General features: G+C 38.5%; 2 protein-coding genes across 8 annotated transcripts; both read left to right on the top strand.

Annotated features, from left to right (window-relative positions):
* Positions 1-489: 489 nt before the first annotated feature.
* Positions 490-5,076, top strand: LOC137596579 (P2Y purinoceptor 13-like). Of its 3 annotated transcripts, XM_068317236.1 has the most exons (5): positions 577-672; positions 935-962; positions 2,902-3,103; positions 3,186-3,575; positions 4,162-5,076. In XM_068317236.1, exons 3-5 carry the CDS (start codon positions 2,921-2,923, stop codon positions 4,633-4,635), a joined length of 1,047 nt encoding a protein of 348 aa, XP_068173337.1. In that variant the 5' UTR covers positions 577-672; positions 935-962; positions 2,902-2,920; the 3' UTR covers positions 4,636-5,076. The 3 variants fall into 3 exon arrangements, with proteins under 3 accessions (XP_068173335.1, XP_068173337.1, XP_068173336.1); XM_068317234.1 differs by lacking the exon at positions 935-962 and having other exon boundaries at positions 490-672; XM_068317235.1 differs by lacking the exon at positions 577-672 and having other exon boundaries at positions 735-962.
* A 1,790-nt stretch (positions 5,077-6,866) lies between these two features.
* On the top strand, positions 6,867-15,743 carry mfsd1 (major facilitator superfamily domain containing 1). Of its 5 annotated transcripts, XM_068318150.1 has the most exons (16): positions 6,867-7,107; positions 7,220-7,272; positions 7,686-7,798; positions 7,954-7,996; positions 8,152-8,219; positions 8,335-8,443; positions 8,523-8,625; positions 9,059-9,157; positions 9,251-9,362; positions 10,399-10,455; positions 11,295-11,451; positions 11,946-12,043; positions 12,161-12,273; positions 12,390-12,437; positions 12,626-12,692; positions 13,939-15,743. In XM_068318150.1, exons 1-16 carry the CDS (start codon positions 6,954-6,956, stop codon positions 13,940-13,942), a joined length of 1,398 nt encoding a protein of 465 aa, XP_068174251.1. In that variant the 5' UTR covers positions 6,867-6,953; the 3' UTR covers positions 13,943-15,743. The 5 variants fall into 5 exon arrangements, 2 of the variants coding, with proteins under 2 accessions (XP_068174251.1, XP_068174252.1); XR_011035622.1 differs by having other exon boundaries at positions 11,295-11,498; positions 12,161-12,437; XR_011035621.1 differs by lacking the exon at positions 13,939-15,743 and having other exon boundaries at positions 11,295-11,498.
* Positions 15,744-16,470: the final 727 nt, after the last annotated feature.

The following is a 16,470-nucleotide window of genomic DNA, read 5'->3' as shown; positions in this document are numbered from 1 at the left end:
ATTTCTCAGCTTTTTTCCCCCCTGAGCTTCATGATTCTGGAACAGTTCCCAGTAAAGCCACACAGGAAATAATGTGCTCTCAGGATGTCCTTTTTTTGTTGTTTTTTTTACAAACAAAGCACACAAGAGGATTAAACTGAGATGACTGACTGGTATATTCAGTCCACTTGTTAGTCTATTTTCCTTATAGTCTTGTATGCTGTCACACAAATATTAGAAACATAAATTCTGAATTTGTCTTGAAGTAGTTGTTTGTTAGGAATATCACGACAAATGTAGAATATTATCTCACATAGAGACCTGTGCTAAATTATCCATCTTATTTCCTGACTTAGGTGGAAGGTAGACACAAGATATGCATCATTCCGACCACCAAAACCACAATTTTTTTCATTTGTAATCTCACGCAAGCAGCACAGAGAGATGAAGGTGGGGTAAATAAGCTACAGGATGGAGGGAGGGGCAGGCTTCAAGAAACGGGCCTGAAGTGAGTCGATGGTTCTGGTGTATGTCCGTCAGACACAAGGGAGACTGGCACGGAGCAGAACGAGCCTCTGAGAGGACAATTGGGACAGGAAGCAAGGAAGGAAAGGGTCTTTCACTCAGAGGAACTGGAAAACTCATTGGGTTTGTGACAACACAGCAACAGAGGAGCTACAGAGACCACCCATTGTAAGGCCATGAAGCACACACAAACACATGAAGAGGTTACTATACACTCACAGTAACTGGAACTGCTTTAGAAGCATTTTATTTCTTGATTAGAGACTTAAAGTACGACTCACAATAAGGGGGTTTCACTTTGGGCTTTTCTCATTTCGTTCACCTCCTGCGGAGAGGAAGGAGAAAGGGGAATTGGATATTTCACTTCTTCCTTTTTTGAAATGCTATATATTTTCTTCTGATCTGTCATTTGTCCTCTCATGCCTCACAGTTGCATGAGATGAAGACGCAATAAGAAGGTAAGACTAGTTTTCTGACTCAACAAGAGCAAAGACTGGATGATGTGTGATTATATATGTTTTAATACAATCATGACGGTATTGCAAGTGCTACAGAGGAAAAGGGTTATAAAACATCATATATGATGGTTATCATGACATCTGCTAATAGATCCAGTGATTTTCGGAGTTGTTTAAATATAAAGATAGTGAACACAATGCATTTCAGAATTAATAAATTACATTCTCATCAAAGCTCATCAATGATATTTTAGTTACTATTCTGCAGTACAAATGTGAGATACTTGTACTTCTCTCACCCATTCTTTTCTCATACCAGTCTTCAACTTTACATGAATAAATTAAAGAGGAATAAAGTGATGTTTTCATATTATAAAACACACTGGTATCAATTATAATAATTATTATTATAATTGTCTTTTTACTTGATCAAAAAAAATTACAAAATACCTCCTTAAACATATTTTGTTTAAGGTTAACCAATATAAACAACTCTACAACTACAGCTTAGACATTTTGTCACAACTGCTTGAACACTGTTTATCGTATTATATTCATATTAATCACATTTATTATATTTAAATCTATTCGATTATATTTATTATTAATAACTAAAACATTTCATTTTTGTGGGTTATAAAACATAAGACCTTTCTACTTCCTTATCAAAAACATTGATTCATTATTTGGTTTATCATCTTACATTTTTAAAAGTTTGTAAGACAAAGCAAAGAGTGTGATTGTTTACTTTTTGAACTGGAATGATGTCATATCTAAATGTGTAGTGCTTAGAATCTCAACAAAAAAAGGCATGTGGACATACATAAAGAAACAAATACTTTAAAACTTTATTCATCAGATCATCAGTATACATCAGTAGAATTCTTCAGGCAACCCTGACATCACAAACAAAAGTCTGAACTCTTGTGTTTTTTCCCTTCGTCTACTGCATGTAGGACAAATAAATGGTACTTGGGTTAAAGTGGTGCACCTTAAGAGCGCTTATTTCCTGTCCACAACAAAGTTTGTTGAAACATTGGCTGGGGGTTATGCACAGCTGCCATGTCAGCAGAGTCACATGACATGACAGCGGTGATGTTCCAGAAAAGGAGACGGTCAGTGGTACAGTTAATGATAAAACACCTTATCCAATCTTTACTCTAGCACACATGCACAAGCACACACACACACACGCAAGCACACACGCACGCACACACACACACACACACACACAATTGTCCATTATATTCAAACATGCAAATGTAGGACTTTTAAATCAGTACAATTCTGAAAATATGCTTAACCTATAATATTAATCAAATAGGAATAATGAATTGCAGAATATATTACAAACACAGAATCAGGTGCAAATGAAATGAGGGATTGGGAAGGGTGAAGATTGGTGGAGAGATACGTATATGACAGAACATTTTAAAGGAATCAAAATTAATTTACATGATAAAGGGGGTTAATCCTGTATGAAAATAAAAGACATATCTACCATTTATTTCATTCAGAAACTATAGGACTTAACATGCTCATATTTAGTTTTCTCTTCTTGTTAAATTTCATCATTTTTAATGGTGACAGCAAGCTGTGCATACATAAAATAAGGTGATTCAATATTTTGTTAAATTAATAGAGCTATCCTGTAGCTCACAAAGCATCATGTCTCCAATTAGAAAAAAATATTTTCTTTGGGCATGTATAATGCAAATAGGAAGAGTACATATCATCTAATATCTATATTCATCATTTCTTTATTCCTTTGTGGGTACAATACATATGAAGGACTGCAGAGGAGTTGAATGTGCTGAAATGTTCTGAGGATATAAGAATAAATTAAAACTGCATGAAAAACTCCCAGCAGGGCTGAATTCACTGTACATATCAACATTCCTTTCATCTTATAGCCTCTGCTCTCTGTAACTGTTCACAGGTCGACTAAAGATCAGAAGATGAACAACACTCTGTCCAACACATCCATCAAGTGCGTTCGGGACACCAGCGTGACAGCTGTGGTGTTCCCTTGTCTGTACAGCATCCTCTTTGTAGTTGCTTTGATACTGAACTCCCTGGCTGCATGGATCTTCTTCAGCATCCCCAACACATCAACGTTTGTGGTCTTTCTGAAAAATGTGGTAAGAAAAGAGGATTTTATACTTAGCAGATTAGTTATTAATGCAGAACTAAGAATTAACAGACAGAAATCCTTATGAACAGGTGGTGGCTGACCTGCTGATGACTCTGACCCTCCCTCTGAAAGTCCTGACTGATGCGGGCGTGGGCCCCTGGCAGCTACGTGCTTTCTACTGCCGCTACTCTGCGGTTCTTTTCTACATCACCATGTATATCAGCATCCTCCTGCTGGGCCTCATCAGCGTGGACCGCTACCTTAAGATAGTTAGGCCCTTTGGGAAGTGCGTCCTTCAGCGAGTACGTGTCGGTCAAGCCATGAGTGTGTCCATTTGGGTGGTAATGTTATCTTTGGCGTTGCCCAACGTCATTCTGAGTGACCAGCCTCCACGGATCTCTGGGGGCAGAGTGAAGTGCACCTCCATGAAGAACAAAGCTGGCCTGCTTTGGCATGCGGGATTCAACTACTTCTGCCAGGTAATCATTATATGATGCATTCAAATGCAACTGGAATGAGGAATGAGGAAAAATATGGTGCAAAATCAAACACTGAAGCATAATATAGTTGTAACTTAGTTGCATGACTGCTAACTGACTTGGCTTAGCATCCAAGAAATGTCGAGCATTGTTGTAGTGGACAAAATATGAAAGTTATAGCACAGCAAAAAGTGTAGGGAAATAGTTTTACAGCTACGAACTTGAAGTCTGGAAATGAGACAATAGGGAAACAATCAGCCGACATGCAGCTTTACAGTTGAACAAAGAAGTATCAGCCTAAGTTAACGGATGAGTTTCAGTGATGTTTGTGGATGGATTATGGACAGGATTGGTGGTTTGTTGTCTAAATTTACTACTGATATATTGGCATCATCCACCGTCTCTTATAACTCAAACAGAAAGCATGAGGCACATTTAAATACATTTCAAAATATGTATTTAATAAATTGATAGTATAATAGTAATGTACAGTGTAATAATTGAACATGGAATCACTCGTACAACTGATGTGTCCTGTAAAAGCAGCAACTGTCATACGTAATGCTTCTTAAATGTGTCGTGACAGGTGGTCTTCTGGGGGACGCTGGCCTTGATGTTGTTTTGCTACACTTTTATCAGCAAGAAGGTCTACGAGTCATACAAAGCCTCGAAGAGCAATTCTCAAGCAGCAAGTCGCAAAACCAAAGCGAAAGTGTTTGTTGTGGTGGGAGTGTTTTTCATCTGCTTCGCCCCCTTTCACTTCACCCGCGTCCCGTACACTCTGACCCAAACCGGGAGTTTCGTGAGCCACTGCAAGGCAGAAAACGCACTGTTCATCGCCAAGGAGACGACCCTCTGGCTGTCAGCCACTAATGTGTGCCTTGACCCTCTTATCTATGTGTTCCTGTGTAAAATGTTTAGGAAAAGACTGACAGCCACAATCTACCGTAAGCCACTGCAAAAAAGTGGTACAGATTCTCCCACGGCAACATCAACTCAGCAGGAGATGACACAGATATCCAAAAGTAATGTGTCGTATAATGGGACCCCAAGTGTGTGACTGGACGATTTACAGAGACTCCATGACTGTAGCTGTCAAGCAAGAAGAGACGGAGCCTGAAAGAATATTTCATATAATTCAAACATGTCTGCAGCTGGTCCTGAAGATTCCTGCAAAACATGAGAACTGTTTTTATAAAGTACGAACCAGGCATTTATGCTATGTCATCTGACACATTTCCTCAAAGTAAGCTCACTGTATTTTTACACTTCCTTCTCTCTAATCTATTTCAAACTGAACTTTCCCGTATGACAACAAAATGGACACGTGATAACAAAGTGAACGTGACACACATGAATGCATTAGAAGCGACTCAAAGTTACAGATTCAGTGTATGTTAATGTATGTTAAAATTGTAAATAATAACAATAATTATAATGTTACTAGCACTTCTGACTCACAAAAGTATGAATAATTTCTGAATAAAATTTATGACATCTTCCTGGAGCTTCTTGTGTGTGTGTGTGTTGTTCATGCCTGATGGCTATGCAACAGCAGCCAATAAGAGCTGACGACTAAACCATTTCCCCTGGGTTGCTCTCCCACAGAAAAAAGGGAATTACTGACTCACATCACTGCTGGAGATGCAGTTTTATAGACTATATTTAATCCCATACGAAACAACACCCTGGGAATCTCGTAAGAAGGGCCTTTCTCAGCTGTGTCAACGTGTCATTAATTTATGAATTGAGCAAGAAGAGAAAAAAAACAACTATATATTGAAATGGAATATACTGGATTTTCCTAATGTGGCAACACCCTGAGATGGATTTCTGGTTTAGTAATAGCGCCTCCGTCCTGATTTACATTTGCTTAGCATGTGGGTGTCTGATTAATCTAATAATGAAATATGATCATCCTCACACATTCTTTTGGTGACAACAGAGAATCATGTCTGTCGGAAATTTATGAGCTACAGAGCCAGTGTCAGCGATTGCAGGTAGAGGAAGGACAGTTTGTCACTTTCTGATTAAATCCCGTGACAGATGACCCTGTGGTAATATATTGTGAAAAGGTTGAAATGACGGTCATTGATCTTAAATGAACCCCAGTGTTAAACAGCAGTATGCTCAGACACAAGTCAGGTATGGAAAAGTGTTAAATAAATAGGGGAAAAGTAAAAACCAAGAGACGACCAGATGAAATGGTGGTGCCATTTGCTTGTGTATCAAATACTTAATTTATAACTGGTAGTTACGCCATTAAGCCATTGATTCAACTTAAAGTGACTAATAAGCAGCTGAGCAATATATTAAAGCTTTAATTTGGAGATAAAAAGTCACTTTGACACATTTTTTAAAAAAAGTTCAAATTGTTGTTGAGTGCAGGAAAAAGGAAACTGATGGTTTTACCTGATTATTCTCAAATACAAACTGAAATTTTGTCATGCATACACAAACAGCTTCATTTCTACAGGAGCAAAGGTCATTTGAACTCTGCACTCATAATGGAAAAATATAGAGCTTTAACCCTGAACTGGATGAAGAATTATATACAGGTACATCATGTTTTTGCTCAAGTGACCCTCTCATTCTCAGGTGTGTCCAGTTCAATCAAATTTAAAATAATCAATGACATTTTATCTGGATTTTGCTCCACCCTAGGCTCAAACAGAGCAGCTGTACTATCCCTGATTTAATCAATCTGTGTGCTTTTGTTTGCTCTTTTTTGTGTTCTCGCAGCAAATTGACGTGAAAAACAATCGACCTAATCATGTGAACGTTATATGATTACCACACAGTAGGGTTTAACAACTTATATACTGTAACCATTTGTGGGAAAAAGTAAAAAGGATTATAGAAGTAAACATGTCAATCATGACATGTAAACAACATACATAAAAGTCATCGGGGTCTTTAATGGTTTGTTGTTACGCGTACATACAATTTCCACTCATTGATTCACTTATTTTGAACACATATTTTAAGCCCAAAGAAATTCAAACCACGAGTGACATTTTGAGTAAACTCGTGTGATCAAAAAGAACTATTTAAGAACTTGTTTCTGTAAATAACAGAATTATGCATTTGAAACATTGTAAGTTCGTGAATTCAATCCTTTTTTAACCGAAAATAATAAATCAAATCAATAAAAACCATCTACAGTACTGTATATACGTTTCGACGCCCCGCCCTTGTGACGTTTCAGTGACGTTTCAGTGACGTAAAAAAAACCCCCGCACGAGCTGCGGAAGTAACACAACAAGCTGTCCCCGCTCCCCGTCAGCAAAAACAGACGCTGCCGTCACGTGTCTACCGGGTCATGTGACCACCCCACATTAACTTTTTTTCTCCTCATCGGCTCTCAAACAGTCGAACATGGCGAATTATGAGGACATCGCTAACTTGTTGGGGGATGAGGACGAGGGAGCTCCGACCGGTGGAGCCGGCAAACCCCTGCCGCTCATGTGCGACCCCAGGCGGCTCCCGCACCGGCTGGTGATCCTGTTGTTCATGTGCTTCCTGGGATTCGGTGAGCAGTGAAAAGGTTCAACGTAGTCCTGAATGGCAGTGACATGTTCGGGTTAGATAGACGCTGTGTGCTGGACTCACCCTACTGAGTAAATGTCGCTGATGTGTTGCAGGAAGCTATTTCTGTTATGACAACCCGGCTGCTCTTCAAACTGAAGTCATCCAGGTAATGAAAAGTTAAGCTATACTTTGATATAGAAACAAATTCATGCCAGGCTGGGCTTCTGCTCCAGTGATTTTCACATTGACATTAAGTAAGTCTCCATAGTAATCCAGCTGGAATTATGAATTGAACCCACTCTAAAATCTGGATGTCAGATCATTTTTATGGGAACTACACAATCCAGGTGGCTTTCTACCCATCAGCCCCTTTCCCCCCCCCCAATGTTGTTAATGAATGAGATGAAGGTGGTGAAGTCTGTTATAATGACATATCTGAAAAGAAAAAATCAAATCAAATGTGTTATACAGTAATATCCATTCACTTTCTGTTCTGTGTTTTGCATCTGCATTTGACAAAAGTTGAAATCATGTTTCGGTGACTGACTGGTTTCTGTGCTTCCTTACTGACTGAACCAGGATCTGGACCTGAACACAGCCAGGTTCATGCAGCTGTACGCCTGGTACTCCTGGCCCAACGTCGTTCTCTGCTTCTTTGGAGGATTCCTGATTGATCGAGTGTTTGGCATTAGGTACAAGCGTCGCTATTTATTTCTGAATTATTTGGACTAAAATATTCATTTGTTTGTTTGTGTTTTCACAAAAATGAAAGTAACAGATTTGGGTAGCTGTTTGTGCTTTTTGTGCTTTTGGTACCATCATCATTAAATGTTTTTCATTTTAACAGGCTGGGAACAGTCATCTTTTCTCTCTTTGTTTGCGCTGGACAAGTAGGTGTACTTTGAAATATTGACCCGATCGAATATAATTAACTAAAGATAGTTGACATTTTTTCTCAGTATCTACCTAATATCACTGGGAACTGAAAGCTGATGACAATTAGATGTTTTTCTTCATTAGAACTTTACTGTTCTCCTCTACCAAGGTAATATTCGCCGCTGGGGCTTTGGTGAACCTTTTCTGGCTGTGTGAAATCGGACGTTTTGTGTTCGGGTGAGAAAGTAGATTTTCTTTCTATTAAAACTTTGCATTTAATGTATTTACACACTAGTGTTCAGTGCACCCATAGTTAGCACGTTCCACCTCCCTGTCTTGTTCTCCTGGGTAGAATTGGAGGCGAGTCTCTGGCTGTTGCTCAGAACACGTACGCAGTGAGCTGGTTTAAGGGTAAAGAACTGAATCTGGTGTTTGGCCTTCAGCTGAGTATGGCCCGACTGGTAAGGATTCTGCATGAAGAGATTTATGCTTTCAAATGTATAAAATCCATTTCCTTAAGGCCATCCACCTTCTGCACAGGGCAGCACAGTGAACATGAACATCATGGGCTGGGTGTACGGCAAAATGACAGACCTTGTGGGCTCCCCCGGACATACGGCGCTGGGCGCATCGCTCATGTTAGGTAAATGTTAGATTCTCGTTTTTCAGCTTTGGGCTCCACTCAAGGCAGAATGTTGAAAGTAAACTATAACACTCAGGTTGCATTCCCTTGTTCTCAGTCTGCTGGAGAAACTATATCTGTTTTCTCCAACTGATCATCTCCAATAACACAGAAAAGGAGAATTAAAAGTGCTGTTGGCTGCTTCAGATGAGTCATATGACCAGTGTCAGTTCTTTAACATCTTCTCCTCTTACGTTTTACTTTTACTAAAAGTGCTTCGATATTTGGAGAGATCAACTTATTTGGAGAGACAACTCATAACTGTGTCTTTTCTCAATCTCGTTCATCGTATTCATTCATATTAAGATTTCATTTTACCATTTGAGAAAAATTTTCATGAAGAACGACGTCGGTCAGTGTTATTACTCACCTTTCCTCTTTGTTTTCCATGTAGCTGCAGCAACGTGTCTGTTTTCGCTATTCTGTGCATTGGTCTTGGCGTACTTTGACAAAAGAGCAGAAAAGATCCTCAACAAGGGAGAAAGCAAAACAGGTGCTAAGTTAATGTAGTTTCTTTTATTTATCCTTTACCCCGAGAAGCTGTTTGTCTTTTTTTTTTTTCTCATGTATTCATCCTCAATTTCAGGTGAAGTGATCAAGCTGACAGATGTGAAAGATTTCCCCTTGACCCTGTGGCTCATCTTCATCGTCTGTGTGGGCTACTATGTCGCCATTTTCCCCTTTATTGGACTTGGACAGTAAGTACTGCATCAGCTCCATGTTGCACACACAACTGCACATGTAGAAAAAATTGTTGGTATCCACAATGGTCAATGAAACAACTTGAAACTGAGAAAATTAATAATAAATGGAAAAAAAAAATAAACTAATGAAACAGACGCAGACAAAAAAAACGATGGTACCCTTAACTTAATATTTTGTTGCACAATCTTTTGAGACAATCACTGAATTCAAATGTTTTCTATAACCGTCCGTATCTTTCATTAAGAGAGGGGTACCAACAATTTTGGTATGCATTGGTTCCTTTTTCTTATTTAAAGATATAAACCGTGTTTTTTATTATTTTGTGTCGCAGCATTTTACTGTGCTTCAATGCTCATTTTATTGGGCAGTGCTATAAACGCATGTCATGTTAAAAACACTGTTATGCCATAAAGTCTATTTTTATGAAGCTTGTAATACTCAGTGTTTTTGACCCTGGCTCATAAGTCACCAACACGTCTGTGTAAGATCTGAACCTGTCTCATGTTGCTTATCCCGATGCAGCCTCTATACCAGCATAGAAGAGAGAGATTGTACATCACATGATAATGCTGAAAATGGATCTTTCTTTTACTGAAATGTTGGAACAGCGTATTTGATTTCATACCCGATGAAAAGAAATTACAGGGTCATTATTGTGTGAATAGACAGAGAAGCTTCTTAAATCGGTTCTGAGCACAGATTCAATGTGTTGTCATCAAGCTGCAGAGGGTGGAAATGGAAAGAGGTTTGACAGATGGGTCAGCAGTGAAACAACCCAATTGAAGCTCTCACAATCTCTATTTCCTTTACTGAAAGGCTGTCTCAAATCACTTAGCAACTGACATAGTGTTTCCAAATCGGGTCAGGGATTGCAGAACAAATAAATGTTATTCAAATAGGCCAGAAGACAATGTATAGAAGAGCTAGAGCTACCAGCTGCAGGAGTCGGCTCAGTTTCCCTTCTTGTGTCTCATCAATACAACGGCTGAGCAGTGCAGTCAGCCTGTAATCTTGTCTTTTTATTCGCAGGGTGTTCTTCATTGAAAAATTCGACTTCTCCCCAACACAAGCCAGAGCTGTAAACAGGTAACTAGAATCAGGTCTATTTGACCTTTTTCATTTATCAGCTTAAACCACAGACTGACATTTAGATTTGTCTAGAATTCAGTCAAAACAACATGAAACTTGTTGGATGTGGATTTTAGAGGCTCAAACTCACTGATTGCGGAAGTGGTGGCTGGTCAGTAGAGGGAGCCAGGGTGCCGTCCTCCCTGAGTTTCACCTCAACAAGCAGTATTACTGTTTTAAATCGGATTTATTACTATTATTAATTTTTACTATCATAAATATGAATACATTTATAGAAATCATCAAATTTTGTATGAAGATCCCACAGACATCACTGAAATCAGATAAACTGTATATTTGGAAAACAGATTTTGGTATACAAGATACAGTTTAATCTGTTCCTTGGCTGAGCCCAAACAACCAGTGAAATATATACAAAAGTCAAACAACCAGTAAGTAAAACAACATTTCCTCATTTAAAATAAATGAAATCATTTTAATCTGCTCCAGTTTTGTAAAAAACAAACAAACCCAAACCCCACTAAATATACGAAAAACCACCACATATTTATCAATCTGTAGACATACATTCCCTGTGCATACTTATGTATACTGTATATAAGCTGTGGTAATGAAAACTGATATAGTGTGAAAAGAAATGCAAAAGTCACAAGCACACGAGAGCTACGTTTTTACTCTGCTAAAGAGAATGAGATGAGGTTGCAGATGATGTTGTATCCATCCATCCACCAACTAGTGGTGGATGGATTTCTGCTTGTGTGTCGAACAAAAAAATGGACAGAGCAACGGCTCGTATCTAAAAAAAAAACTTTTATGTCCTGTTCTATCTTTGCCAGTATTGTGTACATCATCTCAGCTCCTGCGTCTCCAGTTTTGGGCTTTGTGGTTGATAAAACTGGCAGGAATGTGGCTTGGGTAATGGTAGCTGTGGTCGTTACCCTCGCCGGTCACATGATGCTGGCCTTCACCTTCTGGAACCCGTGGATTGCTATGGTAATGTACTCAGCGCCCTCGGGGCCTGTCACGCTGAAGCCTGTGAGGTGAATGAAGCAAATAATTGTTGGTTCGTTCTGCGGAATTGTTAATGTCACCCAGGCTAGACGAAGCAATCGAGTCAAATAATGAAATTAAAGTTATTACGGTGTTTTCGGCCCGACCGTGGTTGCAAACCCATTAATTTTTTTATGCAGTGATGTGGTGAGCACTTCCAGGCTTCAACGTTAGAGATAATGAAAGTCTGCATAAAGTGAAAATGAAACACTGATTGTTTTTCTGTTTGATGTAAAAACCACTAGGCTGAACTCCCTCTGCTTTAGCAGTAGGAGTTGAATCTGTCACCGAGCACTAATTTTTCTGTAGGATGTTTAATGCATAAACTCGTGGCATTTTATCCGTCTGACGCTAGGATGCCATACCCAGGAATTCTATCCCGATATTCCTGGAATATTTAAAGGAATAACGGAATGTGTGCACTTCTTGTTTTCCAGTCCCTGCTGGGTGTGTCCTACTCCCTATTGGCTTGTGCTCTTTGGCCCATGGTGGCCTTTGTGGTACCTGAGCATCAGCTGGGGACGGCCTATGGATTGTAATGACAATATTAAGATTATGCCACATTATTTTCAAATAAATTAACATATTTTGATATTTAATTAGGGTGATTTTATGCCTCCCTCACACCCGATGTTGATCTTTTATCTACCAGCATGCAGTCGATCCAGAACCTGGGACTTGCTCTCATTTCCTTGGCATCCGGAGCCATCCTGGATTCTAAAGGATACCTGCTTTTAGAAGTGTTTTTCTGCACCTGCGTCTGTAGTTAGTATCTTCTGACAATTATTTTGTGTCATTTTAAGGTTTCAGGTTTTCCTTTATCCTTTTGGACATTTTCCAGGAACTTTTTCCATCATATCCACACTTTTTCTTTTTTGCAGTTGCACTGATGGCAGTGGTGATGCTGTACTTTGTGGATTATCTCAGAGGTAAAAGGAGACAGGAACCTCAAACTTCCTCTCAGCTTCATCTGTCTCAGTATTCTCTCATGAGATGTTTCATTTCCTCATGTGACATCTCTTCACTTTCCTGTGTCATTCTCCAGCTCATCTCTCTCCTTGCCACCAGACTGACTAGCTTTTTTTCTTAATATCCCCGTCTCCCTCTGTTGCTCCAGGAGGAGATTTGAACCGGTCAGCCGCAGAAAGAGCTAAACTCCTGAAAGAAGCCACTTCACATTCAGAGTGAGTAGTGTTGACCCTTCTTCATGCATCATCAGTTCTTTCCCATCCACTTACATAACAATTCAAGAAGCATCACAGTGACAATATTTTTAAAAAACTCGCATAACCACGGCGCTGAGGCACATTTTTAGGTAGCAGCACTTGGAGGAGCTCTGGTTCTTCTCCCCTGAGCCCATGGATGTCAAACTGATCTATTTTCTGTTCCATTTTAGAGTCCACTGAGATGAATATAAATGATTTAACAGATTGAGCACAAGTTTATATGTTAGAATAACAGTCACTGTTGATGTTAAACTCATTAACCAACTCCCATATTTTAGATCTCCTCCATATGACTCAAAATAGAGACAGACACGCAACACGGTTCTAACAGTTAACAACAATGTCTATATGGCATCAACTTTTGGATGACACATAAGTTTCTACAATTCAATAACCCAAACAAAGAAATCATATTGTTCAATCCCCCTCATCCAAGAAACCCATCACTCTCAGTCCCCTTCCCACCCACATGGACCCACTGCCAGAGAGCTTGGAGTTATATTTGACTCGGAATTGAGTTATAAATCAAAGGAGTCACCTGGTCTTGATTCCTCCAGGTAAGATCCATCTCAAAAATCAAACTAATGAAATCACTGACCTGAAAAAAAGAAGAAGTCATTCCTGCCTTCATAATCCCTGAATGACCTGCCTGAGGAGATAAGAGTTGCAGAATCAATAAATTATTTTAAATCATTTCTTAAAATTCACTTTCAAATTTGCTGTTATGTGGTTTTGTCCTTGTGTTTTCTTGGACCTTTATAGTCTTTTAATGATTTTATTTATCCTTAATTTGTCTTTGTGTTCAACAGCCTCTAATCCATTGCTTCCTGTTGAATGTGTTTTAGTCTTTTATTGCACTGCTTTTACTTAGTCTGTGGAAGCACTTTGTGAACTCTTTTCTTTTTGAAAGAACTTTTAACTCATTGAAACATAACGGAGGAAATGGTTTCTATATCAAAAGGGTACATTTTGTCATGGCTTTAAATGAATTCACTGGCTATGACAAGAAGACAGCTGTGCATCATTTGGGCCGATAAGTGTTTTTTCAAAGCACGACAAGAAACCACAACAGTTGGCCTAGTAGGTGTGTGAGCAGTGACTACATCTGCTTCTGTCTCTAGGTTTATCTTATCTTCATTTTACTGGTGTGTATGTGTGTGTGCGAGTGTGAGTGTGTATAAATGCCCATGCTGATGTTTTCCAGATGATGAAGGAACACGCGTATCCCTGGTCTTCAGAGCCAGAAGGCTTCAGTGTCGGCCACAGAACTGTCAATCAATGGCCATGGGGCGGGACTCTGCTACATGCTGTCACCATTGGCTTTTCCAACATATCTGTCTGGACCTGATTGTTGCATAAGCAGCCGTGTGTTAGTAAGGTATGACTGATGATGACGACTGGGTGACACACATCTCTCAGAGAGGGATTTCTCTGACTTCTATGTTTGAATCTAAATTCAGCTGACACACCATATTTTAACAAGACATTTCAGATGCTTTGGAATTGTTTTAACCTTTTATCCTTTGTTTTTTACCCATTTTTATACGTGACCTAGTGGAAAAATTGTACTTGATTTTATTCTATGCTAATAGCATTTCTGGTACCGGTGTCCTATATTAATTATTGCGATTTATTTGTGCATCAATGTTGCTTCAGTGTGACTTTGTTGCTTGCCTTATTGCTGATGACTCAGCAGACCATATCACAGTTATTCCTGACAACCATTTCTACCAGACCCACCTTAGACAAATTTAGTTCATATTCAGTTTTAATTCCAAGCATCATTGACTTTAAATAAGACAAGAACCTATCTTTTTATTGTTTAAGTCTTCAATGATCTTTTTTTTTTTTTTTAATTCTTTTATCTGGCTGTCACTGCATTGGGAAGTTCATAAGAATTCATTCTCCGTTGCATCATCAAATGGTTCATTAATATAACATTTTAAAAGAAATCAGAAAAAGAAGAAGGCCCGATTTTGAATATCCTGACTTGTGTCATAATAATCACAATTTCAACTTTTTACAAACTATTTTATTAGCATGAATTTTTTAATTTTTAATATACACACTATGTTTTCTAGACCTATTTTGGTCAATAATTTAACTCAGGTAATGAACTGTTTTAATCTCTGCTGTAAATTGTTGCTCTATCTGACTGTGCCAAGACTTGTCTTTGAGTTGCATATTATGGATGATCCATATTTACTACCTCAGATGAGCAAATGTAGGTATTTTTCAAAATCAGAACTGCAACTTTTTACCTCGCGTCGTTGAAGATGATTCTTTGCTCCACTGATATAGAAGTGCAATTTGACTTGTGTCAGCACACTGTTACTGTCATAAATATTGAATTTCTGTTAATAAAATTATTGATAATGGAAACAAAATATGCCGGAACACTCACACGAGGATTTGTAGTTAACAAATATTGATTGCATGTTAAAATGACCACAATATCATCCAAACAGGCTGCTCTCTTCATTTGCCACTCATTTGCACTTTGTCGTGACAGCAGTATACTCTGATTAAATGGGAATAAAGTGTTAACTGTTGTTAGGATGCAAGTTGCTGTGAAGTAACAGATGAATCAATGTACTATCAAAGATGTTGAAATCACTTTGAAGAACAAAATCAACATTTGTGACTAGATAAATCATGGGATATTTCATTAAACACAGATTTGAAAGCCTTTAGTTTCTCTTTTTACTTTTTCTGCAGCATACATCTATGGTAATGATTCATTTTCTCAGCCTTTAGCAGCAGCATGTGGGTGATTAATGTTGGTAATACTGATATGTGTGTGCTTTTGTAAGTGTTTGCTGTAGAGATGATAAAGATGGGAACATTATTCCTGCAGGATTATTAAACAAGCCGTTAAGCCAACAGTTGGTGAGCTCGCCAGACTAGAACCAATGTCTGTTTTTGGCGTCTGTAATGGGTGTCTAGGCACACATGCATACACACTCTGTTCACACAATTTATAATTAGACACAATTTTAAAAAAAAATCATACAGACCACAATTTCGAGTCTGTTTTACATTTTCACAGAAGTCAATGAGGAGTGGTCTTTCTGTCACACTGTAATTAAACTGCAGCCCCTGTTCCACCTCAACTGCTGTTTTATTTCCTTTTTACTCCAATTTTTTTTTTCTTCAGCTCTCAACGTTAAATCTGCAGCTCAACCCATCTGTCATCACTAAGAGTGTTCTGAAATGATGTTCAGCTCTGCTACCCCAAACCTGTAGCTCAGTCGCCAAACAAGTATGCCCATATATGTGTCCTTTTTTTTTATTTTTTTTTTTTCCCAAGATGCTGCAGCATTTCTATTAATCTTCAGTGTATTTTAACCATGTGATAGAATGACTCTTGTGGTTGGTGTTTCCTGAGTTTAATGTTATTTTTGAAGATAAATCCAGTTATGTATGTTTTTATAAACACCAAACAGGATCCTTTCCGCCTATGGCAATTACTGTGTACACATTTGAACTCATGATTCATGGTGAACTGGGGGCTTTTATGGAGACTCGATCATTTACAAACGGCAGAGGGCGCCATGTCCACCAACATCAGATCTGGTCATAAATTTGTTAATAACGATTACCTACCTAGAATTTTCTAAATTAGTTCCTTGCATTCATATACAATATAAACAATGTTTTAGTAAAAATAAATTTAATTAAATATAAACAGGACGAAATTTCATCGTCCACAGTCTCAGGATAAGTCACTGATGGT

Source organism: Antennarius striatus, chromosome 6, assembly GCF_040054535.1.
Source record: "Antennarius striatus isolate MH-2024 chromosome 6, ASM4005453v1, whole genome shotgun sequence".
Classification (NCBI taxonomy): Eukaryota; Metazoa; Chordata; class Actinopteri; order Lophiiformes; family Antennariidae; genus Antennarius; species Antennarius striatus.
The sequence above is the reverse complement of the archived record's forward strand: the minus strand, read 5'-3'. Positions and strand labels throughout refer to the sequence as shown.